Source organism: Culex pipiens, chromosome 2, assembly GCF_016801865.2.
Source record: "Culex pipiens pallens isolate TS chromosome 2, TS_CPP_V2, whole genome shotgun sequence".
In the NCBI taxonomy this organism is placed as follows: Eukaryota; Metazoa; Arthropoda; class Insecta; order Diptera; family Culicidae; genus Culex; species Culex pipiens.
Genome location: NC_068938.1, coordinates 122,184,131 through 122,202,759, shown reverse-complemented (window position 1 = coordinate 122,202,759; position 18,629 = coordinate 122,184,131). Strand labels below are relative to the sequence as shown.

The window sequence follows — 18,629 nt, the reverse complement described above, 5'->3', positions numbered from 1 at the left end:
AGTACATATTGTTTCTATATTAAATACATTACCACACATTTCATTTTTACTTTCTTTCTCTCCATTTCGGAGTGGCAACTGTTGATGAATTAGTGCTTCCAAAAAGCGGCTTCCTAAGATTTTTTTTCCTTTGCGTATGTTAAAGCATGTTACAATATTTAATAAAAAGAAAAGCGTTATTCACGACCATTAGAGATGAACAGTCATTCGTGTTCATTACGTGTTTTAAACTGGGATAAAAATTATAAAGTTGAGTTTTTAAGCGCAAATGATAGAAAAGTTAAAAAAATGGTTCAACACAACAAATAAAACAGTTTCCATTCATCTATTCGAATTTATTATCATGTTTATTCTTTTTTACGTTGACCTTGCAACGAGACACAGGTTGATGTCGTTATTTTTAAATAAGGAGCTTTTTTTAAATAGAGAAAAAAAAAATACTAGATGAATTTAAGTATACACAACGAAAAACTTGTGTTTGTGTGTTGGTTTTGTGATTTGGATTTGCTTCTTCTCTGATGCTGAGGATGGGCGACAAACAAAAAATAAAAAATGGGGGAGAGTTGAAGAAGGGTGTTGCTTATTCCGGTCGCTTCTCGCTGTGCTTCCGGGTGTACTCTTCCGCGTTCTTGGTGAACTTTTTGCGGTCTTTCAGATACTCCTCGGCTAGATCGGCACGGAGCGGGTGTTCTGGCTCTGGATCGTTGACCAGTGCTATGAGAGCTTGAATAACTGCAAGAAATATGGTCAGTGAGGTGAGCTATTCGATTGCATTTCATTCTACCTTGATCAGTCTTCGTTGCCGGTTTCCAATTTTCAGCGCTGATGATGGGCAAGCACACCTGGCCCTTCTCATCTATGTTTGGATGGTAGATTTTGGTTTTGAAGCAAATTTTTGGTGGCTTGAATGGGTACTCGGCCGGGAACGTGATCTCGATCCTGAACGCACCTTTGTTGTAGGGAGCATTTTCCTGTGGAAAAAAAGATAATAAAATAGAACATTAATTTCTCTGATAAATTGCTGTATTCTTGCGTAACATCTCAACAAAATAGGACTTCCGGAGGCCTTGCCTATAAAATCTCCATACGGCAGCTATCCTTACAAAAATGGCATGTAAATATTCGAAATATCTTGGGAAGGTATTTTCTGATTGACTTGGGGTCCTCGGCAAAGTTGTACGTTACGATTAGGACTGTTCATAAAAACTGGGTGCACGGAAAAAAGTTTACCGATTTTTTAAATATTTTTTTTTTCTAACTAAACGTTGAATTGCCAAAATCCTTATAGGGGACCGAAAAAAGGTAAATAATGTTTGAGTATTAGTAAAAATACTGACGCTGAGTTATGAACGAGTATTATTTTTAAATTTAACTTTTTCAGAACTGCCCTAACACGGAAATAAATTGTATCGTCAAAATCATTAGCATAGCAATTCTAGCTCAAATCAGGATTTTTTCTGGTACTTTTGTACCCAAAGCAATCCACTTTAACGACCCCCGGATCTTTTGTGGGCTCTGTTGCAGGTTTTTGCTCATTTCTAGGCGTCCGAAGGTTATGTGTGGTGAGTCACCCAAAACCTCTTTTCACGCAGAAAAATGTTTTGTAGAATCAGCCTGTACGAGGTTTGTTTCAACAAAAATTTTGTTGAATATAATCAACGCCGATTTTGCGTTGAAACAAACCTTGATTTTTTCAATTCCACAAAAATCTCTTATTGTTTTGAAAAAGTTGCTTTGACGTTTAGCGTTGATTCAACAAAAAACTTGATTTTCAAATCAACAAAACGTTTTGTTGATTCAAATATGCCTTATTTTTCTGCGTGTACGCAAATGGACCGACGTTTTACTTCCCCATCCGATAGAAGGCCAGGAGGATAAAGCGGGAATCGAACCCGCGCCCCATAGCAACTTAGGGATTGGCAGCCGAAGCCGCTTACCACCGCGCCACGAGGCCCTCTTTTGTACCGACCCTCCTCGATTTAAATGAAACTTTTTAGACATGTAATCCTAGGCCTGTATAAGCCATTTTTGTATATATGGAGCCAATTGTATTAAAAAATGACATTTGAGAAGGGCGTAAGTTATTTAAATATTTTTGTATTTTGTAATTTATCGTATCAAAAAGTGGTCAAAGACAAACTTCTAGGAAATTGAATGCTTTCTGGAAAAATACACTGAAAGAAAAAAACACTCCACTTTTATGACATTTTTAGTTTTTATGTATAAAAGCTAAATTTAAAGGTGATGTAACGATTTTTTTCGTTCAACTTTTTTGAGGATATAGTCTAAGATATTACAAAAAGACTCGCGAAAAATGCAGGATGGTATGTCTCTTCTAAACAAATACAAAAATCATTTACTAAAACTGTGTTTTTTTAAAGTGGCGTAAACGTCAAAATTTTCAAAAACCGATAGTGGGAACCGATTTATCAGACAATTTCTCATAAAAGTCTCCTTAGTGACCATTGTCCTATGTCCAATCCTAGTGAAGATACAGCGATTGTATAAATAAATAAATTGAAAAAATAGGTTTTTTGTGTGGTCTTTTTGTAACATCTGAGGCTATTTCCTAAAATCGTGACATCACCTTTAAATTTAACTTTTATACTTAAAAACTGGAAAATCTCGTAGAAGTGGCGTGTATTTTTCTTTCAGTGTATTTATTTCAGTCCATCCCAGTCATGACGTTCTAGCAGAATTATAACAGATTTCTTACAGAGCAGGATATTCTTACAGCATTCTACCAGAAATGTTCCACCGTTCTAGCAGGATTCTGACAGAACCAGCTCTGCTAGAATATTTCTTGATTGGGATTCAATTTCCTATACAAGTTTATCTTTGACCACTACAGCAATATTTAAAATACAAAAATATTTAAATAACTTACGCCCTTCTCAAATGTCATTGTTGAGTACAATTGGCTCCATATCTAAAAAGTTTCATTGAAATCGGAGAGGGTCGGGTACAAAAGTACCAAAAAAATCCTGATTTCGTGCTTTCCATTTCATTAGGGCACAAAACTTTTTTAAACAAGAGTGTATCCCTCTCACACCTTATGCAAACTGTCATTTGAGTGAAAGGGATACACTATTGTTTACAAAAGTTTTGTGCCCTTTTGAAATGTTTGGCTCCATTTGAGCTGGAATTTCTCAGCATTATTAACCATTTGTTCTGTAAAGCGTTAACGAATGCTTACATTTGCAATAAATTCGATCCCGGTCGTCAATACCTACAACTTTGCCAAATGTACTAAATCGATCAGAAATTTCAAATATTTATATACCACTTTTGAATGAATAGCTGTCAAAATTGTATGGAGATTTGTATGGGCAAACCACATAGTGGAAAAAAGCGCCCAAAAAAATTACATGGTTTACATGGCGAATCAGTCCTAATGAAAATGATAAAAATCTGGATCTTCGATGGCCACCTGTTCGTGCAATTTGCCAAAAAGTTAATACCGTAGGTTTGCAGTTGCAAAAAGATATTGGGGTTTTAGGAATATGAAGAAATGCAACTTTTTATTTACCCTTACTAAATGGAAATTACTGAGCCTAAGGAAGTATTTTATTGAAACGAATTATGCTCAAAGAAGTAATTCTGTAGCTGAATGTGGAAGAAACATAATCAAATGCAATAAACCAACGCAAACAAAACCGAGAGCCGCTGCGAAAATGGCTCAAACCTCAAACACACAACACCTGACATTGATTGGCACAACCGAAATAGCTTAACCTTCAACTTTCAACCATCTGACGCCGGTAGCGCACTAGACAAGGCACTGTAAAGACAGGAAAGCCTTCTTCCACACACAATAGTAATGGGATTAAAATATTATCACATCCGTGTAATGATCCGAGCAATGAGTCACGACCCTTGGGTCAGGGTGCGACTGTTTCATAACTTTCGCAACTCACAAGTCCACACCAAAAGCGATACACTTCTATCGAGAAATAAAATGCAATTTCTTCCAACCTTCGCCTTTCACCACAAAGAAAGAAAAAAAACCGATGGTGCAAGAAAATCCCCCAAGAACGAAGGTCTTCGTCACTGGAATCGACGCCGGAGGCACACTCACCGGAACGATCAGACCCGACCATAGCAGCAGATTTCCCTCGTCGACTGTGATATCTCTGAACGACTTGAGGCCGGATGCACGGATGTCGGCAAGTTCCTGCAAATAAGCACAGACAGAGGCACCGATTAGAGCCGGAACAATTTTTTTTCTGAACGAAAATTTATCGCCAAAGTGACGAGAGAGTAGATGACTAACAGCGGGCCGGGATGACCGTGTAGAGTGTCGCAATGTGTGGACATTTGCTGGGACCACGGAGGGCTTGGAGCAGGTTCTTCACAATCGTTGAATACATCGGAATATCGCGAGTATTTTTAAGAAATTCAATTACCTTTTGAAGTCTTCGTGTGGCTGCCATTTTGCAAAAACTATTTTTGAGTATTTGACAGACGGACAGGTTTGATGTTTCAGTCAAAAAAGAGACCCCCGCATTCTACCGAACGGTGTTTTTTTTCGCTGTTTCGGTAAAACCCGTAAATGCGAAAAGAAATCTGCAGCGCGGGATTGATGTGTACACGGAAAACTTTAGAAAGAATAATATTCGGTTTAAAGTGTGAGTGCATGACTCCGTGCCACTAAAACCAAAACAATAACAAACGAACAATGGACCGTGCCAGGAAAACCAAAACATAAACAATGTCAGTGTCAGTGGAGTGAAAGAGTCAGAGATAACGATTTTGACAACCGCACTACTACACACTCAATCGCGAGTACCTTAGGTAGAAAGCCATGCACCAAGACGTTATCGGCATTCGGCAGGCAAGCAGCGCAGCACGCGGCCATCTTTTCTCTCATTATTCAGTTTTTTCTCGTTGTGCTTAGTTTATCGTCCAGTTTCTACCTGGTTAGTCAAACCAAAACTCGCAAAACTTAAGTCAATCGTTAGAAGTTGCAGTCGCTTTGCAGAAAGCCAAAAAAGTGAGTAAGAAAAAACTTCGAATCTGTGGCTTAATTCTCTTTAAATCAAAGTGACCAGCGAAAGAACCGACATCGTAGCGATTCTATGACAAATTCCGGAATTCCATTTCCCGGAATGGACGTTTTCCGGAATTGTCATTTTCCGGAATTCCATTTCCCGGAATGGTCGTTATCCAGAATGAAATTTCCCGGAATGGACATTTCCCGGAAAATGAGTTTTTTTTACATGTATGTAAAAAAAAGTATGCACATTTTGTGATGAAAAATGTAAAAAAATTAAAGTTTGACAGGAACCTAGTACCAAAAAGTATTGAAAATAGAGCTAGCACTCGGAACAAATTTTCTCTATTTCAAGCAAAACATTGTAAAAGGCACGTTGTCCATTTTCAAAACATTGAGAAAAATCAATTTGAAGTTTGGGAAAAGTATTTCAAATCCTAATTCAATGGAACTGTGAGAATTTGAAAGATTATTCCCTTAAATGGTAGAAAACTATTAGGGTTACATTTCCTTATGTTCAAATTTACCAACAAATGATTTTTTTTCGTGAAAATTCATAAAAAAGCAACATAGACCCTGCAATAAAATTTTCGTTCCACGCGATATGTGTTGGCCCTTTGCGTTTTAGTACCTTTGTAAACAGTGGCAGTTTCACTTTCCGTTTTGGCCCCAGGCCAAACACGATTCCGTTTTGTTTATGTTTATGCTTTGTTTGTTCGGCCAGTGGCCAAAACAGATCTAACCAAAACAAACTTCACTTCCCTGTTTGGCCTTTTGCAACGAATTTAGATTTCGGTGTTTTAATGAGATTTTTGAAGTCTCTGAATTATGTTTGTGTTATATTTTGCAAAAATAGAGATCGTCTGACACCTGAAGCTGTGTGCAAGGTAAAAGGTGCAAACAAGTAGAGGATTTTTATCCCTCAAAAATTGATTCTGAAGAATCAGAAAGAAGTTCCCGTTACTTCACGATAATGAAACCCCGTTGGTCCTCACATCTCCCCACGGGTCGAAATAAACGCAGGTAAGTCTGATAGCATTGTAAAGTGTAGCTGAATGCCCTGTTAACATATCAATGTTTTAGTAGGAGCTGTGAAAAATCACAAAGTCAAAGTGACTAAGCTTTCTGGAACACGTCGTTGCTGCCGAAGCAGGACTGGTGGAAGACGCCCGTTTGGTGACGTGCGATTTGCTCTTGGCCGCAGGATTTCCCCTGTAAAAGAGTTGAAGACGTGGGACCTCCAGGATTGTGGTGCTGCTGCGTAACCCGAGTTACCCGAAACCTTTGGCAAGTATTCTTGATCTGGAGAAACTTTTTTGCGTAATTTTGGCACTGGCCAAGTACAACTGCCCATACCAAGACGAAGCGTGAAACGCGCCAAACTATTCCCGCAGAATTTGTCTGGACTTTCGAGGTGTTTAAATGGGCCGGGTTGATGATCGTCCTTTTCGACGCAACCGTACGTGAAAATGTGCTTTGTGGCAGGCCTCGCACGGTATAGCTACTTCATTGCGTGAGTGTCGCTGGTTGTTTTAACCAAGGGCCATACTTTGTTTCGATTTTTGTTTGTAACGACAGTGTGTTTGTCCCTGGAACTAACACAATTTCAAAACAAAACAAACCAGTTTCTATATTGGCCCTTTGATACAAGGGGTCTATGTGAAGGTTGAAAAAAAAACAGGATGTTTTGAACATAGGACTTTTGCAAAACTGTATTTTTTCCACCTAACAATCTACTTTTTATACTTTTCTCGATATGTAGTGGTAGTTTACGACTAAAAGCATCGTTTGCAGTAAAAATCCCGTTTGTTTACAGTTTTGACTTTGGACCTTTTACAATGTTTTGCTTGATTTTTATGGTACCGCCCGACGGCTCGACAAAACGGCCCGAATTCCGACGGTTTGTCCGACGGAATTCGGGCCCTTTTCGTGCGTATATGCAACACTTTGTCCGACGATCGTCGAAATCGACGTTTGAGAAAATCGACGTTGGCGGGCCGTTGTCGGGCCGATTTCGGGCGACTTTGTTATTCAGATTGTCCTGCCATTGCACAGTGGGCGAAATGGAACCCAAAATCGGACTTAATTGAACGCGGCTGGTTCCCTGGTATGAAAAAAAGCATTTTTGGCCGTTTTCAAATGTTAGGTCAGATTTTAAAAATCTAAAAATATTTTTATCGTAAAGATCAGACAATTTTACATAAGAATGACAATTTGCACTTGATAGTTTGACAAATTTATGTTGATAAAAATAAAAAATATGTAAAAGGCAGTTTATTCTGCATTTGGGAAAATTGGCCCAAAACTGATTCTTCAATCTTTTTATTTAGTTTAATTTCTATATCAACATAAATGTGTCAAACTATCAAGTGCAAAGTGTCATTCTTATGTAAAATTGTCTGATCTTTACGATAAAATATTTTTAGATTTTTAAAATCTGACCTAACATTTGAAAACGGCCAAAAATGCTTTTATAGCGGAATTGGGGTTAAACGGATCCTAGATGATTTTTGCGGTGCAAGTGGTTATTTTTACTGGATTCCTGGGACATTTTCACATAAGGTAAGTGCATTTTGGATGGCCGCATGAAGCCTCCGCTCTAAATACAGACCGATTTTTAAGATAAAATGTAAAAAAAAGAGGAATTGGGGCAAAATGGACCCTTTGCCGTTTCGTGCGGTGGATGAAACTATCACCAATCGATTCCCCGGAATTTTTTACATAAGAAACACCATTTCTCATACCAGGGAACCAGCCGCGTTCAATTAAGTCCGATTTTGGGTTCCATTTCGCCCACTGTGCATTGTCTGACGTTTGATTTTCGAATTTTTGCGATAATTAGATGTTTACAAAACAGATTTAAATTGCATTTTTTTTATTTCTCATCATAAATTAAACAACATTATAATAGGCGTTATAAGTCCAAAGGCGAGCCTTAAAGATCTCAGACGTCTCAGAATTTGTCTTCGGTGGCATAAGTTCCATGTTTTGACTTTGTCTGAAAGAGAATGTTGATTGAGGAAAATGTAATCAAAAATTGTACGCTGCATTTGTATACCTCTTCCATTATTCCGCAAAGCTGACATGCACTCATTTTAAAACAAAATTGAAACATTACCACACCGGAAAAAAACTCATCACAATGGCAAACAAACAAAAATTAACTGTCATGGTCATAACTGTGTCATCGCCTGCCTACCCTGTTAGCACAGACAAACAGACGTGACTCTCCATACAAATTATTTTTGAAATCCATCGTCCTTCATCAAACCACCAAATCACGGCGACGCCAGCGCTGCCTGGTGAGCTGATGCCGAAGCGCAGTCCAAACATACCAATACAAACCCATTACCACAGACAAACAGACGGGACACTCGAGTGCCGAACCATCGTCCTCCAAAAACGGTTATTTCAAATGCAATTTTGTTTCGGCATCCACTCACCCGGCGCTGATGGCGCTGCTGTCGTGACAGCTCGCCCGTCTATTCTCAGTGTGTGTGAAGCGTGTTTTTGTTTTTAAGTTGAGCGTGAGCACGTGCGAAGCAGCAAATGAGATCACAAATATTTATGGAATTCTGGAATTCTAACCGTGAATCACAATCCAGGCTTTTCCAAGACAAAATTGGGGCAGTCTTGGCCATAGCCTCTTGCCCCACTATTAACCCGGTAGGCCTGCTCAACTGCCTGTCGATGTCGAGGTTGCTGCTGAGGCGCCGGCTACTGCGGAGGAAGCCGGATCCTGTGGTGGAGTTACTCCTTCGGAGCAACCTGCTTACCCTTCGTGGACTGCTGCTCAGATTGCTGCTGCTGGTCGTCCTTTTGGCGATGTTGCGCCACTCAATCTTTTTCCAGTTCAGTTTCTGTGGTTCTGTTTCGATGTAAATTTTGCGGCAGCGTTTTTTGGGATCTTTGCCACTTTTTGCTTTTGTTGTTTGACGCAACTTAACTGCGCCGTGGACACGTTCCCCGTGGAAATTTCCAAAACGCCCATCGTGGGGATTATTTCCGGTAGGTTTAAATTGGATTTATCTATTTCGGCGGCCACTACTGATGTTTTCGTGACCAGGGGCATCTTGTTGATGATGGTGTTAGGTGTAATGAATCGAGGTTTCGGTGGAGGAGAAATCTTCGACAGAACTTGGTAGCAACTGGGAGGACCATTGATGTGGTCTCTGTGGTTGCGGTTGTGGTGCGTCGTTGCTGGTGCTGCCGCATAATGTGGCTCATAAGGTTCTGCTATTGGAAACGGAACCAACCCGCCGTCATCTTCGGCCTTCGGTGTTGATTTTTATTCTTAAAAACGAGCAGCAACAACAAAATTATTTCGATCAGCTGTTGATGTTTACAGTCGTTAAGGCTTGATTGTCTCACGCATACACTGACGTGGCACATGACAGTAATGGCACAGACAAACAGACGTGACTCTCCATACAAATTATTTTTGAAATCCATCGTCCTTCATCAAACCACCAAATCACGGCGATGCCAGCGCTGCCTGGTGAGCTTATGCCGAAGCGCAGCCCAAACACACCAATACAAACCCATTACTGTCATGTGTCATGTTAGTGTATGCGTGAGACAATCAAGCCTTAACGATTGTAAACATCAACAGCTGTTTCGAAATAATTTTGTTGTTGTTGATCATCAGTAACAAAATCAAAATAAATAAATCAAGACCGACGGCCGAAAATGACGGTGGGTCGGTTCCACGGTCGGTTCCGTTTCCAATGGCAGAACCTTATGAGGCAAATTATGCGGCAGCACCTGCAGCGATGCAATACAAACACAATGACACAGACCACACCACTGGTCCTCCCCGTTGCTTGCATGTTCCGTCTAAGATTCCTCCTCCACCGAAAACATGAACCATTACACCTGACACCATCATCAACAAGATATCCCGGTCACGAAAATACTAGTAGTGGCCGCCGGAATAGGAAAATCCAATTCAAAACTAACGGAATTGATCCCCACGATGGGCGTTTGAAAACATCTGCGGGGAACGTGTCCACGGCGCAATTAAGTTGCCAGCCAACAAAACCAAAAGAGCCGAATGAGACGAAAAAAGTCGCGAAGAGTGGCGCTCACGATCGACACAACATCGTCAAAATGCCAAAAGGACGACCAGCAGCAGGAATCTGAGCAGCAGTCCACGAAGGATAAGCAGGTTGCTCCGAAGGAGATGACTCCACCACAGGATCCGGCTTTCTCCGCAGTAGCGGGCGCCTAAGCAGCAGCCTCGACTTCGACAGGCAGTGGAGCAGGCCTATCTGGTTAATAGTGGGGTAAAAGGTATGCCCTCGCTAGTCAGCCGCTCATCTGACTCTGGCCGAAACTTCCCCAAATTTGACCCGCAAAGTCTGGATAGTGGATCACCGTTGGAATTTCTGAATTTCATAATAATTTTTTTTTTTCATTCGCTGCCTCACACGTGCTAACGCTCAACTTAAAAACAAAAAAAAAACACGCATCACACACACTGAGAAAAGACGGGCGAGCTGTCACGACAGCAGCGCCATCAGCGCCGGGTGAGTGGATGCCGAAACAAAATTGAATTTGAATTAACCGTTTTTGGAGGACGATGGTTCGGCACTCGAGTGTCCCGTCTGTTTGTCTGTGCCTCTAGGTTAGACCGGGGCAAACATTTACTTCCCCGTCCGACGGAAGGCATGATCAGACAAATTTCCTCTCGAAAAATGCCACCACCGGGACCGTCTAGAATCGAACCCAGGCCGACTGGGTGAGAGGCAACTTCGATTGCCCCTACACCACGGTTCCCGGACTCTGCTTTATAGTGCAGAAGCCTTTAATGAAAAACTAGGTAAAATTTAGTTGATTTAACAAGAGAAGGGAAAATTCTTAGATAAAATCCCATTACTTTGATGAAAGATCGCGTATTTTTAAAGAAGCCTCAAAAAGTACACATTATACATTGAATTTCATAAAAACCTTTTTATTTTCTTGAGGTTTGCACTTCTTTGAATACCAACTAAAAATTGGTAGAATTTATTCACAAAAGTCAACTGACTAACAAAAGAAGGGAAAATTCTTACAAAACAAAACATTGAAAAAATCTAGTGTTTGTCTAATATCTATCGATCTACATTGTTACATCTCGTGGTGGTTGATAAAGTATTGTTTCAATAGTCAACGCTTGCTTCTATTGTTAGTGTCCGAACATTTCACTTTCTTTTTATCATTCATGTATTTATCATTCATATTGTTGTCAAAATATCGAGTTCCTTCAATGTGACTAGGTCAAACCAACGGGGTACAAACTAAATAATTCTTAACCACAAGTAAGCGAGTAGGCAAGCTTGCATTCATTCTCATATCAGATAATATTAAAAAAAAACTAATTTTCCGGAAAATGTCCATTCCGGGCTAGGGGTCGGACAGATCGGTCAATACATTACACAGCGTAACAAAATATTTTTTTTATTTTTTGGCAGCACGAAAAAAAATGCTCCTCTAGGGATCGGCTTCCCGAACAAAATGCAACCTGGCGCATATTTTTATTGTTATCCTAACTCGAGATATTCAATGCAGAAGTTTTGCATATGAATCACCCCCCGTCGGAAAATATTTTTTATTTTGTTTTCTCTGTAACTTTTGATCAATTAGGTCTTTTTGGACGCTTCCGGTGTCATTCGACGGTAAATTGTTAGAAAAACTCAAGATTTGGTCCCATTGGCCGGTTCCCGTAACCGGTTCCGGAGGAAATCCGGAATATTGGCCAAAACTGTGCAAAAACTTCAAAATTTTGAAGTTTTTTGCTCTTAATGCGAAGTGAACGCACTATAGCATGAAACAATCCATACAAACTAAAAAAATGTTGGTCCCAGCATGTTTGAAGGTGTTTAATTGAAAAGGTGGCCATTGAGAACCGGTTCCGGTGAATCCGGATCCGGAAACTCCGGAAAAAATTAAGCAATATTTTCACAATTCCAATGTGTCAGACAGATATAAATAAAAGTGTTGTTGAAGCATTCTTTGCTACTTCATATTCATATTACCACAAAAACATGGCCAAGTGGCCAACGGGAACCTGCTCTGAATGTTCCGGATCAGGGAACCTGTGGAAATTATATATTTTTTATTAATGTTATGAAGCAGTTTTTATTAAGACATTTTCAATGTATCTGGAAAAAATCTGAATTGATTCAAAATCAAAATCAGAAATGTGGCCAAGTGGCCAACGGGAACCCGTTCTGAATATTCCGGATCAGGGAACCAGTGGTCACTTGAAATGTGTATTAATTTAAAATAGCATAATTTAATTAGGAAATTTTCTAGTTTTCTACAAAAATCAGAATTAATTAAAATCAGAATCAGAAATATGCCCAGGTAACCAACAGGAACCCGTTTTAAATGTTCTGGATTAGGGAACCAGTGAACATTTGAAGTTTTTATCAAGTTTTCAAAAAACATATTTAGATTAATGAAATTTAAAAATTCCTGTAAAAATTAGGAACATATTCGATATCAGAATTAGAAATATTGCCAAGTGGCCTACGGGAACTCGTTCTGAATGTTTCGGATCATGTTACCAGAGGAAATTTGAATTTTTAATTAATTTTAAAAATGCATATTTTAATTAATGAAATTTTAAATCCCTGGAAAATCTGAATGTATTTAGAATAAGAAATAAAAATGATGCCAAGTGGCCGACTGTTCCGGATCAGCGAGCCAGTGGTCACTTGGCATATTTTAATTTAGAAATTTTCTAGATTTCTAGAAAAATCTGAATTTATTTGAAATCAGAATTGAAAATGTTGTCAAGTGGCCAACGAGAATCTGTTCTGACTGATCCGGATCAGGGAACCAGAAATCACATAAAAAGTTTATTAATTAAATAAAAAACATTTTTTTAATTAAGAATATTTCTAAATTTCTAGAAAAATCTAAATTTATTTTAAATCATACTTAAAAATTTTGCCAAGTGGCCAACGTGAACCTGTTCTGACTGGTCACAATTTTTATTAATTTAAAAAATATATATTTATTTTACTGATTTGTTTTAAAGTTTTGGAAAAAATCACAGTTTATTTAAAATCAGATTTAGTAAAATTGCCAAGTGGCCAACGGAAACCCATTCTGAATGTTCCGGTTCAGGGAACCAGTGGTTACTTGAAATGTTTATTAATTAAAAAAAGCATATTTTAATAAGGAAATTTTCTAGTTTTCTAGAAAAATCTGAATTTATTCAAATTCAGAATCAGAAATGTGGCCAGGTGACCAACAGGAACACGCTTTAAATAATCCGGATTAGAGAACCAGTGAACATTTGAAATTTTTATCATGTTTTCAAAAACATATTTTGATTAATGAAATTTTAAAATTCCTGTAAAAATTAGAATATATTTAAAATTAGAAATCAAAATGTTGCCAAGTGGCCAACTGTTCCGGATCAGGGAACCAGTGTTCACTTGACTTTTTGTTTTGTTTATTTTATAAAGCATATTTCAATTATGAAATTTTCTAGATTTCTTGGAAAATCTAAATTTATTTGAAATCAGAATTGAAAATGTTGTCAAGTGGCCAACGAGAACCTATTCTGACTAGTCACAATTTTTATTATTTTTAAAAAAATATATTTATTTTACTGATTTTTTTAAAAAATTTGGAAAAAATCACAATTTATTTGAAAACAGAATTAGAAATGTTTCCAAGTGGCCAATGGAAACCCATTTTGAATGTTCCGGATCAGGGAACCAGTAGTCACTTGAAATGTTTATTGATTTAAAAAAAAGCATAATTTAATTAGGAAATTTTCTAGTTTTCTAGAAATAGCAGAATTAATTCAAAATTAGAATCAGAAATGTGGCCAGGTGACTAACAAAAACCCGTATTAAATGTTCTGGATTAGGGAACCAGTCCCAGATCATTTGTTTTTTTAATTAATTTTAATAAAGCATATTTAATTTTTATTTAAATTGCTGGAAAATCTGAATTTATTTAAAATTAGAAATATAAATGTTGTCAAGTGGCCATCGAGAACCTGTTCTGACTGGTCACAATTTTTATTAATTTAAAAAAAATTTACTGATTTTTTTTATTAATTTTTGGAAAAAAATCACAATTTATTTGAAATCAGAATCAGAAATGTGGCCAGGTGACCAACAGGAACCCGTTTTAAATCTTCTGGATTAGGGAACCAGTGAACATCTGAAATTACTATCAAGTTTTCAAAAAACATATTTTGATTAATGAAATTTTAAAATTCCTGTTAAATATCAGAACATCTTCGAAATGAGAATTAAAAATGTTGCCAAGTAGCCAACAAGATCCTGTTCTGACTGGTCACAATGTTTATTAATTTAATATAAAGAATTACTTTCAAGTTATTAAGAAAAATATTTTCAAGAATTACGCGAATTTGTTTTTTTTTCCATTGATTGCAATGAAAATTTCTCATTAATAGATTTTTTTTCTGAAAATGTTTGTATTTTCTTAATACGAACCGTCGAAAAATTTAGATGAAGATTATGTAGAGATTATTTTTTAAATGTATGGTTGAGAATTTCTCAAATAAAATTATTACTACACTTAACTCATTTCTTAATATGTCCGCCTCTGAATATGTAATTTCTTTTGAGTTTTGAGTAATGTTTTTTTCAAAATTTAAACATTTTTGGCGAAAAATAAAAAGATCAGAACATTCAAAAATTAATGCTTCATTATTCAAAATTCAAATTTCATCAATTCGAAACTTTTTTTTATATTTTAATAGTTTTTCTAAACAATTTTTAAAAATTCAGATTATTTCATTCATATTATTAAAATTCAGATTATTTCCAAAATCGTAATTAAAATAATCCAAAATTTCTAAATTCAGAATTTTAAAAATCTCCAAAAAACTTAAAAATCAAAAATTCAAAATTTATAGAAAAATTCAAATTTAAAAAAAAATCAAAATTAAAAAAACAATATTTGAAAACTAAAAAATATAAAATTTAAAACAATTTTGCAAACAAAAAAAAACAAAAATCTCAAAATTCGCAAAAAAAATTCTTAAATTCTTGAATTCTTAAATTCTTAAATTCTTAAATTCTTAAATTCTTAAATTCTTAAATTCTTAAATTCTTAAATTCTTAAATTCTTAAATTCTTAAATTCTTAAATTCTTAAATTCTTAAATTCTTAAATTCTTAAATTCTTAAATTCTTAAATTCTTAAATTCTTAAATTCTTAAATTCTTAAATTCTTAAATTCTTAAATTCTTAAATTCTTAAATTCTTAAATTCTTAAATTCTTAAATTCTTAAATTCTTAAATTCTTAAATTCTTAAATTCTTAAATTCTTAAATTCTTAAATTCTTAAATTCTTAAATTCTTAAATTCTTAAATTCTTAAATTCTTAAATTCTTAAATTCTTAAATTCTTAAATTCTTAAATTCTTAAATTCTTAAATTCTTAAATTCTTAAATTCTTAAATACTTAAATTCTTAAATTCTTAAATTCTTAAATTCTTAAATTCTTAAATTCTTAAATTCTTAAATTCTTAAATTCTTAAATTCTTAAATTCTTAAATTCTTAAATTCTTAAATTCTTAAATTCTTAAATTCTTAAATTCTTAAATTCTTAAATTCTTAAATTCTTAAATTCTTAAATTCTTAAATTCTTAAATTCTTAAATTCTTAAATTCTTAAATTCTTAAATTCTTAAATTCTTAAATTCTTAAATTCTTAAATTCTTAAATTCTTAAATTCTTAAATTCTTAAATTCTTAAATTCTTAAATTCTTAAATTCTTAAATTCTTAAATTCTTAAATTCTTAAATTCTTAAATTCTTAAATTCTTAAATTCTTAAATTCTTAAATTCTTAAATTCTTAAATTCTTAAATTCTTAAATTCTTAAATTCTTAAATTCTTAAATTCTTAAATTCTTAAATTCTTAAATTCTTAAATTCTTAAATTCTTAAATTCTTAAATTCTTAAATTCTTAAATTCTTAAATTCTTAAATTCTTAAATTCTTAAATTCTTAAATTCTTAAATTCTTAAATTCTTAAATTCTTAAATTCTTAAATTCTTAAATTCTTAAATTCTTAAATTCTTAAATTCTTAAATTCTTAAATTCTTAAATTCTTAAATTCTTAAATTCTTAAATTCTTAAATTCTTAAATTCTTAAATTCTTAAATTCTTAAATTCTTAAATTCTTAAATTCTTAAATTCTTAAATTCTTAAATTCTTAAATTCTTAAATTCTTAAATTCTTAAATTCTTAAATTCTTAAATTCTTAAATTCTTAAATTCTTAAATTCTTAAATTCTTAAATTCTTAAATTCTTAAATTCTTAAATTCTTAAATTCTTAAATTCTTAAATTCTTAAATTCTTAAATTCTAAAATTCTTAAATTCTTAAATTCTTAAATTCTTAAATTCTTAAATTCTTAAATTCTTAAATTCTTAAATTCTTAAATTCTTAAATTCTTAAATTCTTAAATTCTTAAATTCTTAAATTCTTAAATTCTTAAATTCTTAAATTCTTAAATTCTTAAATTCTTAAATTCTTAAATTCTTAAATTCTTAAATTCTTAAATTCTTAAATTCTTAAATTCTTAAATTCTTAAATTCTTAAATTCTTAAATTCTTAAATTCTTAAATTCTTAAATTCTTAAATTCTTAAATTCTTAAATTCTTAAATTCTTAAATTCTTAAATTCTTAAATTCTTAAATTCTTAAATTCTCAAAATCTTTAATTTTTGGAAGAAAATATTTCAAATATTGGAAATGAAATTTGTTTCGGAATTATTCGAAATTAAGTGTGGAATATGGAAAACAATCTGTATTAAAATTCATAGATTTTGAATTTTTAGAATTTCGAAATCTAAAATTCAATCATATTCAAATTTTAGATTTTGGTTTTTTGAGCTTATATTTTTAAAGTTAAATTTCATTTATTAGATTTTTAAATTTTGTTTATAATTTTCTATTTCGTTTATATTCGTCAAAATTATTGAAGTGTACCTCTGATTCGCAAAAAAAAAATTTTGGTGACACTTTTCTTGACGTCTCTTTAGGTATTTTTTAAAAGGTTTTTTTGCTATCATTCCTTCAAACATAAAACGAGTTTTTTTTTTTATCAAATACTTTCTGTATTAGTTTTTTGTTTGGAAATAATGTTTCTTGAATGTTTGTCGCGATTTTTTTAAATGGCGTGAATTTCGCACGGATTGAGGTTTCGGTCAGCGCGGATTTGGCGCGGATTTTCTTTCGACTTTCCCGTAACAACCCTGCATGTCCACTGGTTTCTTGATCCGGAACAGTCAGAACGGATTCCCGTTGGCCACTTGGCAACATCTAATTCTGATTTCAAGTAAATTCTGAATTTTTACAGGAATTTTAAAATTTCATTTATCAAAATATGTTTTTGAAAACATGATAAAAATTTCAAATATTCACTGGTTCCCTAATCCAGAACATTTAATACGGGTTTTTGTTAGTCACCTGGCCACATTTCTGATTCTAATTTTGAATTAATTCTGCTATTTCTAGAAAACTAGAAAATTTCCTAATTAAATTATGCTTTTTTTAAATCAATAAACATTTCAAGTGACTACTGGTTCCCTGATCCGGAACATTCAAAATGGGTTTCCATTGGCCACTTGGAAACATTTCTAATTCTGTTTTCAAATAAATTGTGATTTTTTCCAAAAATTTAAAAAAAATCAGTAAAATAAATATATTTTTTTAAAAATAATAAAAATTGTGACTAGTCAGAATAAGTTCTCGTTGGCCACTTGACAACATCTTCAATTCTGATTTCAAATAAATTTAGATTTTCCAAGAAATCTAGAAAATTTCATAATTGAAATATGCTTTATAAAATAAACAAAACAAAAAGTCAAGTGAACACTGGTTCCCTGATCCGGAACAGTTGGCCACTTGGCAACATTTTGATTTCTAATTTTAAATATATTCTAATTTTTACAGGAATTTTAAAATTTCATTAATCAAAATATGTTTTTGAAAACATGATAAAAATTTCAAATGTTCACTGGTTCTCTAATCCGGATTATTTAAAGCGGGTTCCTGTTGGTCACCTGGCCACATTTCTGATTCTGATTTTGAATAAATTCAGATTTTTCTAGAAAACTAGAAAATTTCCTTATTAAAATATGCGTTTTTTAATTAATAAACATTTCAAGTAACCACTGGTTCCCTGAACCGGAACATTCAGAATGGGTTTCCGTTGGCCACTTGGCAATTTTACTAAATCTGATTTTAAATAAACTGTGATTTTTTCCAAAACTTTAAAACAAATCAGTAAAATAAATATATATTTTTTAAATTAATAAAAATTGTGACCAGTCAGAACAGGTTCACGTTGGCCACTTGGCAAAATTTTTAAGTATGATTTAAAATAAATTTAGATTTTTTTTTTTAGATTTAGAAATATTCTTAATTAAAAAAATGTTTTTTATTTAATTAATAAACTTTTTATGTGATTTCTGGTTCCCTGATCCGGATCAGTCAGAACAGATTCTCGTTGGCCACTTGACAACATTTTCAATTCTGATTTCAAATAAATTCAGATTTTTCTAGAAATCTAGAAAATTTCTAAATTAAAATATGCCAAGTGACCACTGGCTCGCTGATCCGGAACAGTCGGCCACTTGGCATCATTTTTATTTCT

General features: G+C 34.1%; 1 protein-coding gene across 1 annotated transcript; it reads right to left on the bottom strand.

The window, feature by feature from the left end:
• Window positions 1–320: 320 nt before the first annotated feature.
• Window positions 321–4,553, bottom strand: LOC120419565 (ubiquitin-conjugating enzyme E2 L3-like). Its single transcript, XM_039582294.2, has 4 exons — window positions 4,407–4,553; window positions 4,079–4,174; window positions 785–971; window positions 321–732 (listed from the first exon to the last, which is right to left on the bottom strand). The coding sequence occupies exons 1-4, from the start codon at window positions 4,431–4,433 to the stop codon at window positions 581–583; spliced, it is 462 nt and encodes a 153-aa protein (XP_039438228.1). The 5' UTR covers window positions 4,434–4,553; the 3' UTR covers window positions 321–580.
• Window positions 4,554–18,629: the final 14,076 nt, after the last annotated feature.